General features: G+C 31.2%; 4 protein-coding genes across 5 annotated transcripts in view; 3 read left to right on the forward strand and 1 right to left on the reverse strand.

Moving 5' to 3' along the window:
- Positions 1-4,966, forward strand: part of spel1 (DNA mismatch repair protein spel1) — a 16,683-nt gene extending 11,717 nt beyond the window's left edge. For both annotated transcript variants that reach the window (XM_018448465.1, XM_018448466.1), the window contains 12 exons: positions 455-711; positions 826-993; positions 1,109-1,297; positions 1,639-2,033; positions 2,170-2,384; positions 2,663-2,980; positions 3,074-3,295; positions 3,435-3,667; positions 3,757-3,848; positions 4,004-4,226; positions 4,300-4,392; positions 4,771-4,966. In XM_018448465.1, the coding sequence (XP_018303967.1) occupies positions 455-711; positions 826-993; positions 1,109-1,297; positions 1,639-2,033; positions 2,170-2,384; positions 2,663-2,980; positions 3,074-3,295; positions 3,435-3,667; positions 3,757-3,848; positions 4,004-4,226; positions 4,300-4,392; positions 4,771-4,926 (2,561 nt within the window). In that variant the 3' untranslated portion in view covers positions 4,927-4,966. The remainder of the gene's footprint in view (positions 1-454; positions 712-825; positions 994-1,108; positions 1,298-1,638; positions 2,034-2,169; positions 2,385-2,662; positions 2,981-3,073; positions 3,296-3,434; positions 3,668-3,756; positions 3,849-4,003; positions 4,227-4,299; positions 4,393-4,770) is intronic.
- Positions 4,967-5,612: 646 nt separating this feature from the next.
- LOC108722947 (uncharacterized) lies at positions 5,613-8,666 on the forward strand. Its single transcript, XM_018448340.1, has 5 exons — positions 5,613-5,799; positions 6,101-6,925; positions 7,136-7,499; positions 7,579-7,882; positions 8,099-8,666. The coding sequence occupies exons 1-5, from the start codon at positions 5,672-5,674 to the stop codon at positions 8,218-8,220; spliced, it is 1,743 nt and encodes a 580-aa protein (XP_018303842.1). The 5' UTR covers positions 5,613-5,671; the 3' UTR covers positions 8,221-8,666.
- A 3,834-nt stretch (positions 8,667-12,500) lies between these two features.
- LOC108722940 (RAS oncogene family member Rab39) lies at positions 12,501-15,050 on the reverse strand. Its single transcript, XM_018448329.1, has 3 exons — positions 14,457-15,050; positions 13,239-13,348; positions 12,501-13,101 (listed from the first exon to the last, which is right to left on the reverse strand). The coding sequence occupies exons 1-3, from the start codon at positions 14,562-14,564 to the stop codon at positions 12,663-12,665; spliced, it is 657 nt and encodes a 218-aa protein (XP_018303831.1). The 5' UTR covers positions 14,565-15,050; the 3' UTR covers positions 12,501-12,662.
- A 4,527-nt stretch (positions 15,051-19,577) lies between these two features.
- LOC108723049 (uncharacterized) overlaps positions 19,578-21,943 on the forward strand; it is a 43,280-nt gene continuing 40,914 nt past the window's right edge. The window contains exon 1 of the mRNA XM_018448522.1: positions 19,578-19,851. The gene's annotated coding sequence lies outside the window, so the exon portion shown is untranslated. The remainder of the gene's footprint in view (positions 19,852-21,943) is intronic.

Raw genomic sequence — 21,943 nt, forward strand, 5'->3', positions numbered from 1 at the left:
CAAATTATTACAATAATTATTTAAAAAATCGATTTCTTCAAAACTATGGGCCAATGGCCGAAACGGTCGGACACGTATCGTTTTTTTTTTTCGCTCAAGAACAGCCTGTAAAAAACGCATCAAAATCCCCGACCACATCACCTGGTGTTCCCCTTGTTAGATTTTTTAAAAGAATGTATTTTAAAAAATAGCAGTGAATATATCCAATGAAACAAAATTTGTTGTTTCTAATTTAAAATATTCTAATTTTATAATATACTCAGATCTCTTTATATTTTCTGTATATTTATACATGTTTAGTATGTTCAAAAAGCAGAATACTTTTTAACACCATTAATACAATAAATGTATTTTATCTATTTTATTTTTTATACTTAATTGAAAAAAAGTGTTATCTGAGTTTTAAACGTAGTGCAATTTAAAACATTAATAACCAATATCTGTTTTTTTACAGAGCCGCATAAAACGGAAGGAGTTATTCTTAATAAAAGTCATTTCGAGACGTTTGTGCGCGACTTACTATTAGTAAAGCAATACAGAGTTGAAGTTTATATTAATCAAGGCTCGTCTAAAAATCAGAACTGGATCTTGGAGTACAAAGGTTCACCCGGCAATCTATCTCATTTCGAAGATATCTTGTTCGGAAATAATGACATAGCTGTGGGTGTATCCGTAATAGCTGTGAAACTGGGTACAGAAGGAAAGTCCAGAGTGAGTTTATCCACATGAAATTTTATTTTGACTTACTTTTTATGTAGAATCATCTCCTTCTTGGTTGTACCACCAGTAACAGAACATCCTGTCTAAATTGTTAATATTTTATAGGTTGTCGGCTTAAGTTGTGTAGACGTCATTTCAACTTTAATTTCAGTGATTGAATTTCAAGATAATGAATCATTTTCAAATCTAGAATCGCTCATTGTAACTCTCGCTCCCAAAGAATGTTTATTAATTCAGGGTGAGGGCAGTTTTGAGTTTCAAACTCTTAAGCAAGTACGTACAACATAAAAAATATAAAGTAATACGTTTTTAAAGTATAGATTATTATACATATTTTACTGAAATATTTTAGTATGCTTAACATAATAATTTGTATTTATTTTTTCAGCTAATGGAAAGAAGTAATGTGATGGTTACTTTGCGAAAGAAAAATGAGTTCGCTAATGATTCAATCATAGATGATTTAAACAAATTGATCAAATTTAAAAAAGGACAAAAACAGAATGCGCAATCGTTGTCTGAAGTCAACTTAAATTTAGCTATGTCTGCGACATCTGCTCTCATTAAATATTTAGATGTAAATATTGTTCATAGTTTTATTTGCAATAATACATAGGATGTCGCATCTTTACTTTATCAATTCTTGATATGTTTGTTAATTTCTTTCTTATAATTACAAAATTAATAAATCTAGCGTAAGAAATTTGATAATTAAAAACCTTGCATATGTATATGTAACAAAAATACTTTATTTTCCATTACTTTGATACTAAAAATATAAAAAGTTAAAATAAATAATAAGCATTAAATCTATAGTTTAAAAATTATTAAATTAGTTTATCATTAGAATTTGTGGTAAAAAATGACATCCTATGCTTCTTATCGCTATGTGTTTCTTATTCAATAATTCTTTGTTAGTTAACATCAGACGAAGGACACATGAATCAATTTAAGTTGAATCCAATCGAGCAATCACGATATATCAGATTGGATTCTGCGGCAATGAAAGCTCTTAACATCGAACCACATACTGATACAATTCCCGCTTTACATGGAAATTCAGTTGCCAGTATTTTAACATTGTTAGATAAATGTAGGACCGCACAGGGGCACCGATTGATCGCACAATGGACCCGACAGCCTCTTAAAGACTTATCTTTAATAAAGGAACGGCATGACATCGTTGAATTATTAGTGAAAAATAACGAATTAAGGTCCACTCTTAGTGATGATTATTTAAAACGTATACCAGATTTGCAACAGCTCGCAAAGAAACTAGCAAGAAAGAAATCGACATTGCAAGATTGTTACAAGTAAGTTATCACTATTATAGAAAGTATTCGGTTATCATTCATGATTAGATATCGTCATGATTAGAGTAAAATATATTGACATAGTATGCTTTTAAAGACTATATATATTGATGTGTTTATTATGTGTATATTTTAGGATCTATCTGTGCGTATCGTACTTGCCAAAATTATTGGAACAGCTTTTATTAGAAAAAAATGTGACAGCATTAAACACAATGATAATAGATCCACTAAAGGAACTTATAGAGGATATGGATAAATTTCAACAATTGATAGAGCAGACGATCGATTTAGATGCTGCTGAAAAGGGTGATTTTATGGTCAATCCAGGATTTGCAGATGATTTAAAAAGTAATAATTTTAAATTTTAACTTGTTAACGTTTTATTAAAGGCATATATAGAATATTTAAAAGATATGTTTTAAATTTTAAATATCTAGATTTGTGGATCTAGATTTTAAATTTTTCTCCTAAAAAGATATATATCAAGAAAAAATATATGACTTGACACATGTTGATTATTGTATTTTTTTTTTAATTAATATTGATTATTTTACAAATTTAGTAAAATATAATATATAGACAATAATCGTATAATTTAATATATAAACAATTTTGTAATATTACAGCATTAAAAGACGCAATGGATGAAGTGGAAGAAACCATTGAAAAACAACTTAGTAAGGCAGCAAATGATCTTTGCATGGAGGCAGGAAAAATGATAAAGTTAGAATGTAATCAACAGCTTGGCTATTATTTTCGTATCACGTTAAAGGAAGAGAAAACACTTAGAAACAAAAAGCATTACACTATTCTGGATTCTAATAAAGCTGGTGTAAGATTCCGAAACAATAAGTTAAACGAATTGAATGATGATTTTGTAGATGCCAGAAATAAATACTTGGAGAGGCAGAAAGATGTTATTGTAGAAATTGTAGAAATTGCAGGTTTGTATCAAATCTTGTTTAAATAAAAATTACTCCAATATTAAAATATAATATTAACATACATAACACTCATAATTTTTATTATTTACATAGCTGGCTATAGCGAAACAGTGCGTTCTATCGGTGGCGTACTGGCATGTCTCGACGTTCTTACTGCATTTTCTTCTGCAGCAGTAAACGCTAACAAAGTATATGTGCGTCCCAAGATGGTCCCGAGCGAAGAAGGTGAATTAAATCTCATTCAAGTCAGACATCCGTGTTTAGAAATGCAACAAGGAGTTGATTACATTGCTAATGACGTTATTTTTAAGAGAGGTATGAATATAAAAATAGTGTAATTAGAATAATGTAACTAATAAGATAGTATAATCAAAATTCTAATAGTATAATCAATATTCTGAATTACATTTATTATGAAAAATTCTTTAAATTCTTATTTAACTTATTTTTTTAGATCAATGTCATTTTTGCATTATTACTGGCCCAAATATGGGAGGTAAAAGTACTTATATTAGATCAGTTGGTGTGACTGCATTAATGGCTCATATTGGTAGTTTTGTTCCTTGTGATGAAGCAACTATATCATTACTGGATTGTATATTGGCTCGAGTAGGAGCTGACGATTCTCAACTAAAAGGATTGTCGACTTTTATGATGGAAATGATAGAAACAGCTGCCATTTTAAAAGTAATTTATTTTATTTATCATTGTCGATTAAGAAATTATAATAAAATTACAATTAAAAATTAATTTTTAATATTAAATTTCACTTATAGACAGCAACATGTAATTCTCTTGTGATTATCGATGAGTTGGGCAGAGGTACATCTACTTACGAGGGTTGTGGTATAGCATGGTCAATAGCAGAGTAAGTAATACACCATAATACACGATCCAGTCTCGCGCTAAGATATCACTACGTACTCTTAGCGCCGAAACACTGCCGTGTCTCTTGATGGTATTTTATATTATGTAAGAAGAATGTTGATATTTTGTAATTTTTCATATTTTGTATTCTTTCAGGCATTTGGCAAGGGATATTAAATCATATTGTCTATTTGCAACGCACTTCCATGAAATCACCAAGTTAGCCGAAGAAATACCCGCTGTAAAAAATCAACACGTTACCGCTCTTGTCGAAGGCGATAAATTGACGTTACTTTATAAAGTAATGCCAGGGATTTGTGATCAAAGTTTTGGTCTTCATGTCGCTAAAATGGCTAATTTCCCATCAGATGTAATAGAGGTATGCATTTTATTCACACAAGAAGTTAAATATAAGATTTTCTATTTTATATATTGAGCTATCTTTTGTTTAGTTTGCCAAAAGAAAACAAGCCGAACTTGAAGATTATCAAAGCATTGCTTTTGAAGGATCTGATAATCCCCAGAAGAAGCAGAAGATTATTCAGGTATTCTTTTTTTGCTATTGTTTTATTGCTACTGGTATCAATAATAATAAAATAAGATAATTTATGCAATTATTAATGTTTAATAATTTGTTCCATTAACAATTTATTATATATACATATCAATGGAAATGGTATTTATATATAGAACAAGATTTTTGCCAACGTCTTCATGTTTAAAATAATTTTGCGCGAAACAAAGAAATTCTTATTTTTTATCACGATATATATTTTCTATTTATATTTGAGTTAATATATTGAATAAAAAGCAATTAATGGCAATATATTTTTATAAAACTATTCCAGATAAGTTAGTAGAGAGAATGTGATTACTTTTCCTACTATATATACGAAATGATAAAGCTTTTAATATTGTTGCAGGAGAGTGAAGTTCTTATTTCGCAATTTCTTACGAAGTGTAAAGCTTTGGATCCGTCTTTATCCGATGCCGATCTAGAAAGTCAAGTATTATCACTGAAAGAAGACATTCTATCCCATAAGAATCCTTATATTGAAGCTTTACTTGCCACTTATTAAATCTAAAACTATATATTATGAATACAAAAAAAGATTAAAAAACAAGCAGTATTATTTTTACAAATATTTTATAAGTTAACTGAATCAAATGAAGAAAAAAAGATGTAAATATTTTACATTAAATCAGTTTTGTATAGATACTATAAATGCATTATTCAATTTTTATCTTTGTCTCCTCTCTTATTCGTTAATGATTACCGATTATTAAATAATTACTTAGATTTGAATAATTAGTAAATTGTAATTTGATCACATTTTGCACAACTTTGTGGCTACTTTCGAATTGAATTAAGAAAATACTAAAAAATCAGTTAAGCAAAAAATTTATAAATATTTTCGTTTTATGCTAACTTTTTAAAAAGAATATCCATTAAAAAAATAATAGTAATAAAAAAATACTTATACACACTCTGAAATTTAATACTGATTGTGTATTTTTAATGTACAACACTAGTTTCGCTGTGTTATTCTTTACACCAAAAACAATCCCAAATGAACAACCATTTTGCCTATCTTTGAAAATGACCTTTTTGCAGTTTTTTTCGAATGATTTAAATTTCAAATTCTGTGATCGCGTTGCGTTTCCACAATGATACCATCCACGGGTAACATATTGATTCGTGTTATTCGCCGTCGTAACCTTGAACTTGACTAGCGTATTAGCTGGTTCTGGGGAGTGTCTGGAGAAGGCCTGTCAAGTGACTGTTGATCGTACACTTTTCTATCGTTTTTATCAATAACAATTATGGATCCCGCGGTCTTCCCGGAGGAAATTTGGATTAAGATTTTATTATACTGTGACGTACCTGACATTATCGCGTTCGGCAGCACCTGCAAGTATCTGAGGAAAACGTCGGACACGGATTATCTGTGGTAAGTGCGTTAGGTTAGATTTACGTCAAACTGGTATCAAATCGAGCCTGCCGCGAAGTGATGTACGTGCGAAATTTTATATGCGAGATTTTGCGTGCGCAAATTGATAAGTAACGATCTCGCTCACTTTTTCGTGGAATTTGCTATTCGGTTTTTTCGCGACCAGGACGACCCAGCCTTCTCTTTCCTGTGAGGGAATCGAGTATCAGACATACAATAAGAACGTATAATTATTGCTTGCGAAATCTTCAGCGGGACGTTGCTCTCTAGTTCGAAGATAACATGTGTTGTGTTATTTTAGGAAGATGAAATGGTTACAGCTGATCTCGAAGGTGCACTTTAGATTTCCGGACATAAAATGCTTGCAATTGCTCAGCGTCAGCTTCAAAGCCATGTGCTACAGACTGCACATGGTTATAACGTTGGGGGAGAATGTACCTTTCCCAAAGTGTTACCACTGCAGTGGTTATACGTGTCAGAGAAATTGCGTCGAGGGCTCCAGTGCCAAGGTGGTAATTGAGATCGGCAATAAGTACACCTGGGTCATCACCCCATATTTCGGGCTGAGAAGACACTTCTCCATGTTCGGTATTCCCAAGTACAACAATAAGACTCATGTGGAACAGACACAGACTCAGAATGTTCCGAGTAGCAGTACCCGCACCAAGTCTGACACAAAGTCATTAGCGAAGAGATTGAAACTGTTGAAGCTGCCAGAATTGGCAACTACTAAGATACCACGGCCAAGCGGACCGTTCTGTGTTTTCTGCAATCCCGTAAAGTTGTACAGGGAGAAACGAAGATTAACCACACATCAGAACGATCCGATGTGTTATACCAGGCCAAATCCAATATATCAGAAGCTTATAAATGGTTATTGTACTGATACTGTGGAAGTGCTCGGTATTCCAAACGTGGATGTTGTGAGCCCGGCAGAGGCCTTGCTGTGTGAAGGCACATTCCCAGTTCTCAAAACTTTTATCGATCACTTGTTCCACCAGATGAGCTTGACTGCGACACTTAGAAAGCCAAATACCGTACTCATGTTTTGTGAACCATTAGCAATGCATCCCACCTTGAGGAAACAGTTATTACATTATTTATTCCAGGAAGTTAAAGTCGCGAGGTATATAGTGATAATTTATAATATATACATGCACACACATACATATAGTATTTACATAAACATATATATATATTATTTTAATAAATGTATTTTGTATATTACATTCATAATTATTATAAATTTTAATTAATTTAATTGTTGTAATTTACCAACACTATATTACAGTAGAATGTCAATAGTTATAGAAATCTACAGCTGAAATTATTGCAGAGTATGTTTGGTACCGAAGCCTCTAGCAGCATGTGCCATGTTGGATGTGGAAACCTGTGTAGTAGTCGATAGCGGTGCTTTGAGTACAACAGTGGCTGTTGTAATTGGAGGACGGGTTATGCCACAGCGGTGGAGACTGTTGCCTGTGGGCGGATGGCACGTTGCTTACCACTTGAAACAGGCTATGTATTGGCAACCGAAAGAATATCATCAAATTCCTATATCTTACCTAGACATTTTGGCTGTTAAAGAAAGATGTAGGCTGAGTTATAATATTAAGAATGAAGAGAAACGTCTGGGACAAAAGGCAAGGGAGCATATTAATCTTCGAGTTGATAGCTATGCGGACTATAAGCAATTTTGGGTATGCATATAATACACAACTGAAAAAAATGTACATACTTAGATTTATAGAGATATTGTACAAAAATATTGTTTTTTAGAGAGTCTCATTAGGGCCAGAATTATACATAGCCCCTGAAATGATGTACATCAGTCTACGTTTGCCCGAAGTTATAAAAGATGTAACATCAGGATTACCGGAAGATATAATGCATGATTGTCTTTCACATATTTTACTTACTGGTGGAAATACAGATCTTTCGGGTTTCGAACTGAGACTTACCAAAGATCTATGTGAGCTATTGCCGGAGTATAGCAAGATTTTGGAAGTGAAAAGCTGTCCTGGTACACACAGTTGGAATGTTGCAATGGGATCTACATATGTGCCTTTAGCTGTGCATCCTGGTAAGTTTCGATAATTTTTGTATATACATATATTTATGTACTAATATATGATTAAATATAGAGCAATGAATTATGCAATAAGTAAAACAATATGAAATACAGCATAACAATATGAAAAAAATAGATTTTTAATTTAAATACATTACAAAATGCGTAAGTATAATAAAATAAAAAGTAACATTTGAAAAGAAATTTTAAGGTTTAAATTTGTTTTAGATAAAACTCCACCGGAATATATTGAAGGTAATCCATTTTGGCTGTCACGAGAAGAATACGTGCTATTTGGATGTGAATCTTTGGAACACAGTAACGAAGATATAATAAGTGATGCCTTATAATATGAATGCTTCACTTATTATATAACTATACGATGTACGCATATATAATGCATGATGACAGGAAAGTAAATGTTACCATCGTTAAGTATATTTTCTCTTATATTGTCTATAAATTGGAAAAGTAATTTAGGTAATTGAAGGGGCCTGAAACACATTCCAAAATATAACTATCATGTTCACGCTATACTTAAGGCACCTAAACGTTTTTCTCAAATTTTGCTATTTAAAATTTATTTATTAGTATATAGTATGTTTAAGATATATACCAGATGTTCTATTTTGACGTGCTCAGTATAATATCCAAAATAAGAGAAGACGTGATAATTATTTTTTGTTAATTTTGTGTTGAATATTTAAGTCAGTTCTCTTTTTAATGGCTTAAGAGTAAATAGAGGCTTCATATCCATTAGCTTAAAAAAAAATATATATATATATATTCTCTCTCTTGATAGTACTATCAAACGCATAAAATAAATCGAATTCATAATAACGACTTTTTCGTTGTCTTATATAAGGAATGTTTTACTTTATAAATTATAAAAGGGACATCTTGTATATATGCTCTAAAACTGCCCCTATATTAACTTTGAAACTTATGGCATTTAAATTTCCATACACTAAAAAGGATTCATTATCTATTAGTATTTTAGAATATCATGGAGCTTTGTATAAAGTTAATTAATATGCCAGTTGCAATGTACTTTAGTACATTCGTTATTAATTCTATCAGGAGTATCATCCAGCACCTGATACCGTTCAGTGCAATGTTATATGTTGATGGCATAAATGTTTTAAAGTTGCAATATAAGATTTTAGTGCCATCTGTGAGCATATTTAAATTATAAAGCTATTTACTTTTATGTACATAGCACGTGCAATGAATTGTTTTGTAAATATATAGGATAAACGAAGCTGCTTAAATTGAAATTGTACAGATCATTATGTAAACGTCAAGCAAGTATTATAATGCTAGAAATAGTATTTCCAGAAATTGTTCACTATTTCGTACATTTATATCACAGAGAAATCTTGCCAAAAGAAGTGTGTATGTTAAAAAAGAGAAAATATAGCAACATTTCTAGTCACTTTAGATATTGATAGCTTTTAAATATAGGTTCAGTGAAGCGAGAGATTTCTCTTCCAAGATGAAGTAAATAATCGCACTAGCAACCTGTAATAAATAATAAAAAGAACAATGAACCTTTAGATTATATGTTCATGAAATGTATGGATACTGTTATATTTTTTTGTTAATGATATAGAGTATAATTTTATGTGAATAAGTTAAGACATAATTATTGGTATGGTTACTCTAAGATATTTCATTAAGAGACTGTAATGAATTTGATAGCTGTAATTAGAGCACATATTGAGATGAGTTAAATTATTATTTAGATAAGAATATATAATGTGTAGCTAGTATAAAGCAACTAATTAAAAAATAGTATTGTAAATGTACTATGTTATAACTGATGTTTGTATTAAAAAAATATCTATCTAAATTATTATTGTGTTTAGCTATATATTAGAACTCTATCAGAGAAGACTTACTTATAGGTGTTCACATGGCTTCAATTCTGTAAAATGCTAAAATGTAAGTATAAAATATTAAATATGTTATACATAACAGAGAGGAGAGAGAGAGAGAGGGGGGGTGGGAGAAAGAGAGTAGTTTATAATACATAATATATACATACATGCTGCTATATCCCGTTTTCACTTCACTCCAAATGTGAGAAGTTTTGCATCTTTAATATATTTCGAACTCCTAATGATATATATGTATAATGCAATACAATTTTTAAAGTTCAATAAGAGAAAAATATATATATTTACTTGACTCATGTAAAATATATTTCTTTGCGTATAGTACCTCAATGTTGGTCATTTTGTTCTTGAAGATTTTTTTTATAGTGTGATAGAAAGAGAGAGACAGTAAAAGCGTTTAAATGTTAAGTCGCACACATGCATTCAATGATAACATGAGTCTAAAATATAAAAAGATACTGTCATTTGCCATATGGCAACTCACACCTTTGCAACGAACGGGCAACTTTAGCGTTTACCGTACTTGAAAAATGCAGCACTGCAAAAACTTTCCATTATGTTAAAATATAAAAATTGCGTACATATATATACATATATATAAAACTCACTGTTGCTTGTGGTTCTGTTATATTTATAAGAAATGTACAACATGTAAATAAATCTTTTTCAGATATTCTTGCGTTATATGTTTAATTACACAATGTAATTCAAGAAAAATAAATATAAAATATAAGTCTTTAGAATATAATAAAAAAAGTAATATATAAAAAGAAAGAGAAAGAAAGTTAATTTTCGTTTTTTAGAAAGTTTAGCAAATTTCTATTGATATTGTTATATATAAAATACAGACATGATTTTTCTTAGAAGAATTTACATAATCGTTATTCTCTTTATATTTAGACGAGGGATACTTATTGTCTAATATATAAAAAAGAAAAAAATTCTGGTATTTTCATGCGATTATATTAACGGTTTTATTGAAAATGTCGCAAGCTTTTTCGTCATTTTATTATACTTATAAAATCATCTATAAATTTGTATTCATTATACCACAGCTGATGAGTATAAAACGTAATAAAGAAAGATGTTTGTGTAATTTCATTTCTTACTACTTACAGATTATGAAAATTTACCTAAAATATTATACATTGTGTATATATTAACATTAAATCTAATGATATATTTCTATGTATATATAACATTTTCGAATTAAATATAAATTATACATTTATTGATTTTTGTATAAATTATATTGTGAAAGTTCGAAAATCATTTCATATTTATGAACTTTATAGAGAGTATAAAGTATTCCAGATAAAATAAAATGTATTCAAAATAGCGTATCATTTATAAAAAATCTCATCTTGCACATGTGTTCTAAAAAAAATCTAAAATATATAATTTATATTATATACACATACACACGTGTGTATATTCTATACTTTGGTTATATTTAAATTGTTTATACAATACATGAAGAGCAAGCGAAATTTTACAATACTACACTAACATCAACATAAGTTACGTATATTACAAGTATAATCAATATTTTCACAAGCCCTGATAATGACAATTCATCAAACTGTGAAGAAGTGGTAGAAAATGTGTTTCTTATTATTTTGTACATGTACAATTTATGTTTTAACTTCTAATAGTTGTATCTTCTAATTGTATCAATCCTACTTCACATAAAAGATAATGCTTTGTATTATAAATAAATTTTATACTTGTCATGTATAGAAATAAATTTTTATTATCTCACAGAAAAAATAAATTCAACAGAGCTGCACAGCCGTCATTTTTTTATTGAACAATATTATTGAGATTAGTTGAACGAAACAAATCCCGATTGTGAATGTGTCTTATGGATTTAAAATGTTTCATATAGTGTTGCATATATCTCGTTTTTGAATATTTAAAAACAATCCTAATTTAGTTACAAACAATCCTAATTCAACGCTTATATATATGTTGCGATATTATTAATATATCAGATGACTAATAAAGTTCATAGTATTTACAGAGTAGGCATAGTTGATGCAAATTCTGCGAATATTGAAATTCAATGTGCCCACAAGGTATATTAGATATAATTGTTTTGAATTACTTATAAAAATTCACGAATGCTTCTGTGTATGTCACTAACAAATCGTAGACTTGCTTATATAGATAATGATGTAATTTATACATTACTTTAGACTTTGCTAAAATTTATTAGACAATATGCATGATCCTAAATTTGTCGATATTTTATATTCTTGCAGTAATGTATACACACATTTTTTTAGACCAAGTACTTTCAAATTAGAGAAGGAAAAAGGCTATTCCAATTACTATTTAAGATACTTAACTAGGATATAAACTTGGCACAATATTTGCAAACAAAGGTACGCGTATATTTAGAGATGAAATGCGTACAACTTTTTTCTTAATTCATAGTCTGTAGAGAATCAATGTTTTTAGGATACTTATATTTCGAGAAAATAAGTCTGTTAATTCTCTCTCTATAAATATATAATTACCACTCTACGAAATTATATGAATTTTATTAGTCATCTGATTATAAAAGCTATATACAAAAATCTAGTCCAGATGCAACCATAATTTTCGATAAAATTGTTAGTCTTCTGTAAAAGAATGCAGTAGGAAGTTATTTGCATACAAATAAAAAAAGATTGTGTATACGATATACAACAATCTATATTAATACAATAAATAACTTTATAGCCCAAATAACATGTAATACATAAGCGAGTACAAGTATATATTACAATATGTTTATATATGCGCATTAATTAATTAAATTATATATTTAATATATTCTTCCGAAATAACTATTCCATCTGCATTCTTAAATTTTCTTTGACATTCTAAAACTAAATCAAAATAGTGACCTAACAACAAGAGCTCTTCGCTGGCTCCGCCTCGACTAGATTAAAATCTAACCCACCAGGCCTAGCAAATCCAGTTTTGATGCCGTCCCAACCATCTTCCACCTTGTATTCGCCGGTTTGTATCCTATTGTAAACTTCTTGCGTAACCGTTCGAAAAGCTTCTTCAACATTTACACCAGTCTTAGCACTGGTCTCAATATGATGTACACCGTGCTCGTCGGCAAACGCTCTGGCTTCTTCCTTGGATACCTCTCGTCTACCACCATTAGTTACTAGATCCAGTTTACAGCCTACTAGAGCAAAAACTGGGCGATGAGGCTCAATATGTCTGCGAGCCTCCATCATCCATTGGGGAATATGCTCAAAACTTGCTCTATTACAAACGTCATACACAAGAAGCGCTCCTACAGAGTTTCTGTAGTAAGATTTTGTAATTGACCTGTAAATAAAAAAGAAAACTATAATAGAGCTTATTTCGTAAGAGTCAGCAAAGGAAAAATCAATAATGCAAGAACACTCAATGAATAATTAAAAATAAAAAAAAATACATTTTTAAATCTGCATGCTGATAGATACCTAAATCTCTCTTGGCCAGCTGTATCCCATAATTGTAACTTTATCCTTGTACCATCTTTGACTTCTATTAAGCGTGCAAAAAAATCCACACCAACGGTTGGATCCGAAAGCTGAAATTGTATAAATTATATTAAAAACAAGGAAATCTTTTTTTTTATGGTATCTTTTTAATTGAAAGAACTACGATCAAAAGTGTATATAAATAATAATATGTCGTAATGTCAAGTGTATATAAATAATAATTATTCCGTTAATCATCTGCTTTTTCCATACAGATTAAACTTTTTAATCTCATATCAAACTTATCAACAGTCAATCTTAAAACCATATTGAATTTCATATTTTATTATATCAATTTTATATTAATTATATTAATTATATTAATTATATATATTTTATATATTTTATTGCAGATTTGTTCTTCAGCTGAATTTTTTGTGCTTATCTTTCTTTTTCTCTAACGTTTAAATATGTATTTATTTTACTTATAATATAGTGCAGGTACAAAAAACAAATCTAATGTCATTGCAAATATTTGACTCGCTCAAGTTAAGCAAATTATTTTAATATAGCAGAACACAATAGCTACTTAAATAATATACATAAAAAATAATAGTGGTTTAGAACGATTTCAACCAAACTCCAATTACTTAATGAACAATTAATTCAACCAACAGAAAATTCTCACAGACAAATTTCTAATTATATACATATCATCCGTTGTCCTTGAGCTCTACATTTTTTCCCACGTGTCAAGTAATAAAAAATTAATAATTCCATTCATATAAATAAAATAATATAAGTGCTATTCAATAAAAGTTAATCGGACTCTGTTATGTTAATCGGTCAGAGTTACTTTTATCTATCCAATTCTAAAAACTAGAAGACAAAGAGAGTTACGTAGATCGCTAAATATACATCCTGATATGTCGGAATTGCGCGACGTGCGAAACTCGCCTAACCTAATTAAATCGTCAAACGTTTCTCGAGGTGACATTCTGACCGTTCGGAAGAACAACCCAGCGAGATCACTCGAGGAGAAATCAGTGGACTTTGAAATCGGACATTCACTCGCTTGTGCGTCGCACCAAACTGTGATGTTCGTGCGTAATTACGTTCATGGTACAAAGTGTAAATAAAGGGATATTGCGCAAATAACTGTCAGCGCGTTATCCACGCAAGGTACTATTCCCGAGGATGGTGAGGCTACGTACGTACCTCCGCGAACTTGCCGTCGGTGAAATATTTGAGAAGGGAGCTTTTCCCAACCGTACTGTCGCCGATCAGTATCAGCCGAAACTGGTAATCGAAAATAGGCTCTACCATCTTGGCGATGCTGGTACCAAATAAATACACGCCTCCCTCACGCACGTCGATAATCCGTCGCGCGCGCGGAATCAACAGCGAGTCGCGTCGTCCCTCAGCAAACCTCGCACATTTCTCGCCACGGCGTGCCTTGTCGTGAGCGCGCACAGAGTAGCATGGAGTAGCAGTAGCAGCACACAGCTGATCGTGGTATCAATCATTGGAATTCGGAGCGTCCGACGCGAGCGACCACCGTGCGCGCCGCTGATATCCGAGCGGAGGCTCCCTCAAGGCTCGACTTCGTCTCTGTTCGTCTCGCAAGACTAGCTACTTCACTACTCGCTCTACACGATCGCGCGTGTGTTGTGCTACTGCGCACAAATCTTCGTCGGCGCGACGCCGCGGCGCCGAGACGGCGAACACGCGTGACACGATTGCGACGATGCATTCGTTCAAAAGTCCACTTGCGCCTGTTTACACTTTGTTACCCTCTTCCCGCTGCCCCTCTTTATTCTACTGAAGTCTGCATATGCGAGTATCGCGAGTTCCAAGTCTGGAAAGTGCAGGAAAGTGTAGTTGATTCCTATTATCGCGAACGCGCATGCGGTGCGTTTGAAAAAAAGTTTGTTCTTGCACTGTTCATCCCTTCTCTTTTTTTCTCCATGTTGAAGAAAAAAGCCAAACTTTATTTTTTCTACTTCTTTCATCGGATTTTTAATTATTATTGAGGTTATGACGTTACGATTAAAAAAAAATTCTAAGAAGATTAAGAAGATGAATATTGAAAAATATATAATAAAAAATAAAAAGTAATAAAAATGACAAAAATAAAGAAAGAGAAGAAAATGAAAATAAGAAGAAATTAAGAAAAAGAATATATAATGCAAACACTGTATTCTAATTATAGAGTACATTATCCGCATTCTTCTTTTCTTCATTTTCATTATCATTATTTTCTTCTTCAACCTTTTCTTTATCTTCTATTTCTATTTTTTCTTCTTTCTCATCTTTACCTTCTTAAATTTTTTTCTTTTCCCTTTTCTTCATCTATTTATTTTCCATTCTTCTTCAAAAACTTGTTAAATATATGTAACAGTTTTTAGCAAACTTGCTTGTTTACGGGACGAAATAATTAGACATTAGTTAAACGAAATAGACATATATAAATAAATTATAGTTTTATATTAATTTTTATAATAAATGCGCACAATACGATATTATTTATATTGGATATTATAATAGATTATTCTGATGATGAATGATATTAATAGATTCAAAATTCAATGGAATTTAAAAAAAAATTATTCTTAGCAATAATTTAATCATGCGAAGAAAGATCTTTCCTTGTTAATTAAATTTCTTATATGTCCGAAATTAAATGGCTGATGTTTTGAATTTCACATTGACAAATAGATTTGATTTTGAGCTTCCATTTAATACAAATCCAATCCTAATCTTAATTTCTGCTTTCTATTTGATCTACGTCATTATTTGTCGATGACTCAAGTCGACCCTGACTAATTCTGCTGCGGAGTGACAGTGGATTGAAAGATAAAGGAGAGGGGAGGTATAAATCAAAGAGAAAACCAAATCTGAGTATTATTATTACATCACTATCGCCATCATTATTGGCCTCTGCTTTTGTTAATTGCCGATAAATTAATAAACAATCTTCTTTGTTAAAGAAAATTCTATTTATTTAATTATACGAATATGATTTAATTCAATGAAAACAAATATTGTATCTCTGTTTCGAGATATATAGAACATTATATTTAGAGAATATTACAAGTCGATTTACCTTTATTGATATGCTTCATTATTTATATGAACAAATTATACTTTAACGTAAATAATTTATTCAAATATAAATTAATTTTAAGTTATTTAGGATATATCGTGTGCCTCAATTTCTATGTATGGTAAATGCTTTCCGTTTATCGCATTGGAGTTATCGACTTGAGCTAACTCGAACGAGTCTCGTTAAAATGGAAAGCATCCATCATATACATATATATCAGTTGCACACTATGTATTTATCTTTAACGTTAGAATATGCGTGATGTTTTTCTATTTTTACATTACTAAACAATTATAAAAATTATAAAAAAACGGCAATATTTTTGAAAGAAGGTTAAAACGTTGAATAAAAAATTTTTAATGAGAAGATTCGTAACGAGAAGATTTTTAGAGCGTTTATTTTCTTTTTTCTCTTAAAGCTCGAACGTTTCATTTAAAATGCAGGAAAGTGTAAGAAAGCGTTGCTAAAACAGATTTACTTTATCTCTTTAACTTTCTCTGCTCGCTTTCCCTCTTCCTTTTGCCTGCGTCCCGCGACTTATGTATATATTAAGCGTGTTTCTTTTCAGCTGCGCTTTTTGCATTCCTTTGTGATTTTTCTTTTTCTTTTATGTTATTCCAGTTTATATGCAGCATATCGATTTCATTTCGAATGCAGAAGATATAACACTGTATAGCTAAAGACGCATTGTTGTTGTTTTATTGACAATCTAGGATGCATTCTGACATGTATAACTGATAGTAGCGTACATAACACGTGAATTGTAGACTCATTATTGTTGTTAGTATTCTCTATTTCTCGAAATGCATCCCTAAATCAGTAAGGAAAACCGATATATCGCTCAATAAAGATATGACTAAAAAATTATAATTTTGATGTCGTTTACAGAAAAAGAAATATGAAGAAAAAACATATGAAAATATAAAGAAAAAAGAAAAACATACTTTAAAATAACATATTTTTATTCCAATTAATTATTATAATAAATTATATTTTGAAGTTAATATTACAAAATTTTTCAAAACATTCAAACTCATTTTCTAGAAAATTTTGCATTTTGTAACAAATGAGTGATATAATGATAGAAGGAAGAGTAAATAAACATCTCAGTTTGAATTTAAATATATATAAATCATAGAATGTGTTATCTAATTTTTCATTCAAGAAATCTAATTTTTATGATAATATTTAAATGATAACGTTGTAAATAATTGCAACATAGAAGAATAAGATTTTATTCTATTTAATCAAGATTTTATCAAGATTTTATATTAGGGTGCACACTCCGTATTTATATGCAATCGTGCTATGAATGTCATGTTCTACTTGACGCGCCAGACGCTTTATATATACAAGTTGGATCGGTGCGACGTCTATTAAACGCCTTGTAACGCAGTATTAATTTTTTAACGCGTCACACCAGAGGTGAGGTTTCATGAAGACAACTTATAACACGGTTAACATCGTCGCCAATGACATGAGGAAAAAACTTGCGTCGTCAGTGACGCTGACCTCTGTCAGACTAAGTGTCTTCATAAGAATTTATTTTATAAGTAAAAGAGACAAAATGCTATGTCATAAACTAGTGTAAAACCTTGTACTTCTTTTTTTTAAACTATTTTATTAAAGGAAACATATATAAACATATATATATATATATACTTTAAAAGAAATTTAAAAAGTCATTTGAGTAAAATATTTATTGTAATTAAATTTAATGTATTATAAATAAATTATTATAATTTCTATCTATAAAAAAAGTACAGCAAATCAACTTGCTTTATATTAGTTCATATATTGCATTATTTTTATTTTGCAATTGCAATTTGAAATTAATTTTTGTCTTATCCCAGATAGTCAAATGCAGTGTATTTGCTGACATGTTGCAGCAACCAATTTCGACAAACTCAGGACAAAGTGAGACAGCATTATGTCTGTCACATTGAACTCGATGGAATTCAAATTCTTGCGATGGCAAATTGATGGCAATATGTCAGCATAAATATCCTCAACAACAACTAGTGTTGTCATATTATCAGCATTTTGTTAGCAATGAATTCAAGATGAAACGATTAATTATTCATTGCTAATGTGTTGCCGACATCATAATGTACCACCATTGCTCACAGTTTGCTCTAGAAATTTCGATAACTGATTACATATATAAGCAGTTATGTTGTTGTATTTATAATGTGTCCTATTTTGATGTCAGCAAATGTACAGCAAATATATAACAACATATGCAATGCATTAGTTTGCACAATACGCTACATCACGCTTGGCTATTTGGGATTATGTCGTCGCGTCATTATGCGTAATATTATATTATAATTATTTTCTCATCATGATTATGTGTAATATTATAATTATTTTCTTATTATGATTCATCATATTCACAATGTCCATTCAATTCAAGAATGTCTATTGAATATCCAAATTTATTTTTACTTATTCTTTTACACTGTATAGACTTTTTTTTCGATAGTGACATATAGAGCCATTTATTACGTTTGACGGAGCTATTATTATCGGAACATTTCAGTAATATTTTAAAGAAACGTTACAAATTTGATATTACTATATTATGATATTAAATTGCATCAATCGTATTTCATCATTATTCAGCAAATCTTTTAGTACACACAATTGTCATTTAATTGTGCTCTGCATATACATATTATACATATATATTTTTTCAAAAAAATTAGATGCGTCAAGTAATTAGTTATAATATTTATAAACAATTTTAAAAAATATACAACACCTTATAAATACTTTCTAAAGACGATGTTAAAAGTATATGTAAGAACCATTTGACAATTTTTGTACATCTACAATTAAAGTAATGAAAATTAACTCAGGACACGATCCATCGTGTGTAGCAAAGGGTCGGAAAATCGTGCGTATTAAGGGTTAAAAACCCTCAAAGAGAGAGCGAATATGCGCAAAATTCTCTATAAAGTCTCCGTCGACAGTATATCGACGTCGTCGGCCGCGATACGATGAGAACTTCGTTTACGCGCCGTTGCTGGGTGAATCACGACGGCGCGGGAACAGCGAGACCGCGATTGGTTGGTCGGTGCGTAGGTCGGCGCGTCGGATTGGCTGCCGCGGCCATGTGTACGTGACGACCGCGCGGTCGGCGGTGTTCGGGGTGAAGTGAGCCGCGATGTGGCCGTGCCTGGCCGCGCCGAGCCGAGCCGAAGTGAGCGGCGCGACCATTCGTACGCAACACGCGACTGATGCGACGTCGGTTGCGCGGGCGGGCGATACGCGTTGGTTTCTTCTTACGCGAGTGTAAAACGCTTGCCGCTCGAAACGATCCAACGCACTTGCGTCTCGTCAAAATGTGATCGGACGATTTTCCTGCTTTTTTTTCTTCTCAAAACACTTGCTCTCTTTCGGTCGGAGGCGAAGGGAAGGAGCACCGGCGAGTTTCGTACTTCACGAGGATTCGTGTTGACGTTGAATATGACCGTAAGAAAACTTCCGTAAGGAAATCTAAAGGTAATTCACAGTGTATTTATTTAAAAAATATATGCTTACGCGAAAAAGAATCATACTTTCTCTCATCCTGGAAAGAAGTATAAAAGAATTCGATAGCTCACTTAATTCGCGGCATCGGCATTTTCTTTGATTCAAATCCATTTGATTCAAATCCATTTTCTCTCTTGATTTCAATTTTTCTATTTTTTTTTGAGTCTCACGATCAAGGCTGTCAACTAGTCACCTATGTTTCACTTCACAATCATGCGTGGCATTTAGAATTTTTAGCGGCGTCGTTAAACGGTGTTTGTGCACCTTAGAAAGGCACGTTCGAAGGGGGAACGTTCGAAACTGTTCTCGATCGATTACTGATTTGAAACAGGAGATAATTTAATCGTAGAAATAAATTCCTTCGGGAGAAAAGATTGGGAAGATCGATCGTTGCATGAACGACCTTGTTGTATCGCTGGAGGACATCTACAGAGGTTACATGGGACGAAAATATTATTTAAAATATTATTTAAAATAAAGAGACTATATGTGTATACATATACCTATATGTGTTGTCCATTTGACCCTATGAAACAAATTATTTTGTCTTTATTAAAATGTCAAGAAAGATGGGACGATGTTTGTGTCACTAATGTCCATTATTCTACTAATTCCCGTTTCTACCAATGTAGATTAATTTTAATCTCGGTTCAACTTATTTTCCATCTTTTTCTAATTTTTAGAATTAGGAAAAAATGAAGAATTAGTTGAACTGAGATTAAAATTAAACTACATTGATAGAAACGAGCTTAGATTAATTTTAATCTTATTGTTAGTTTAATTCACTCTTTATCCTTTTTTTTATTTTTACTTCCGTTTCTTTTAATATAGTTTATTTTTTATCTCGGTTTAAATGACTCTTCATCTTTTTTAGTTCTAAAAAATAGAAAAAGATGAAGAGTAAGTTAATTTACATTGGTAGAAACGGGCATGAACGGAAAGTACCTACTCTGAATTGTCAAGCGTGACGGTTTAAATCGTCGCGCGCGACGAAGCGCGCTATTTCAAAATTTTTGCCGCGATAAATCCGCATACATTCTTTACATTTTATAACGAAGTCGGTTGTTCACAGTATTCTGCGGGCTAAGACTGCATATTAAAAGCGATTACACGCAAATGAAGAGAGAGTCGTTTAATGATAACGTAATGCGTACATTTTGATTATTAAAATATTAAAATGTTATTAATGGATTGTTTAATTGGATATTTTATCAGTTAAAGTGGTCATATTACGTTTTTCCGTAATTTTCATAGACATCTTTGTATGTTTTTAACAGTTTTTATAGCACTCTTTATAATAATATTTATAGTATTCTACTTTCTGTATTTATTATTGAAAAACGTTATAAATTATTTATTTAGAGTACTAAAATTACTGAATAACAGTACTTTTAATATTTAAAAATAATTAATTGTAATTATTGTCTTTTAGTATTAAATTTCTAGTCAGTATTAGATTTCTGCAAGAAGTGGTTTGCTCAAGCCGCGTCCGGCGCTGCTTTGTTTTGAGCGCGTGAAGTTCAGAAAGTACATATGCATGGGGTACTCTGAAGCAAGAAGTTTATTCTTCGCCTATTCAATCAGAGCAACATTTGAGAAATCGTATCGTAGCTGCAGCGAACAGAATATCGCAAGAACAGTGCCTGGCTGCTACAAGAGCCGTGTTTGACAGATGCAATGCTTGTATTGCTGCAAGAGGTGCACATTTCGAACAAAATCTTCATTAAAAAGTTTATAAATAAAATAATTAAAATAATAAATTAAATATATTTTTTTCTTTTTTCGTGATTTCCTGCGAAACAAAGCAAAAAGGAGCATATGTCTATAGGACTTTTTTTCTTAGTTTTTTACTCCTCTACACGCTCCCGAAGTTTTGCCATTTAATTTGGAAACACCCTGTATATGATATACATATAATGAAATGTAGAAACCGGACTCATTTTAACTTTGAATAACTTTGAAGTCGATATTAGCAACATAATTAAAATACCGTTCAGTATGCAGAATCCAATGAATCGGTTCTTGAAAGTGGGTGAATATTATGCCACATCAGTTATCTATC

The sequence above is a fragment of the Mycetomoellerius zeteki genome, unplaced genomic scaffold (genome assembly GCF_001594055.1).
Source record: "Mycetomoellerius zeteki isolate Tzet28-1 unplaced genomic scaffold, Tzet1.0 scaffold221, whole genome shotgun sequence".
Lineage (NCBI taxonomy): Eukaryota > Metazoa > Arthropoda > Insecta > Hymenoptera > Formicidae > Mycetomoellerius > Mycetomoellerius zeteki.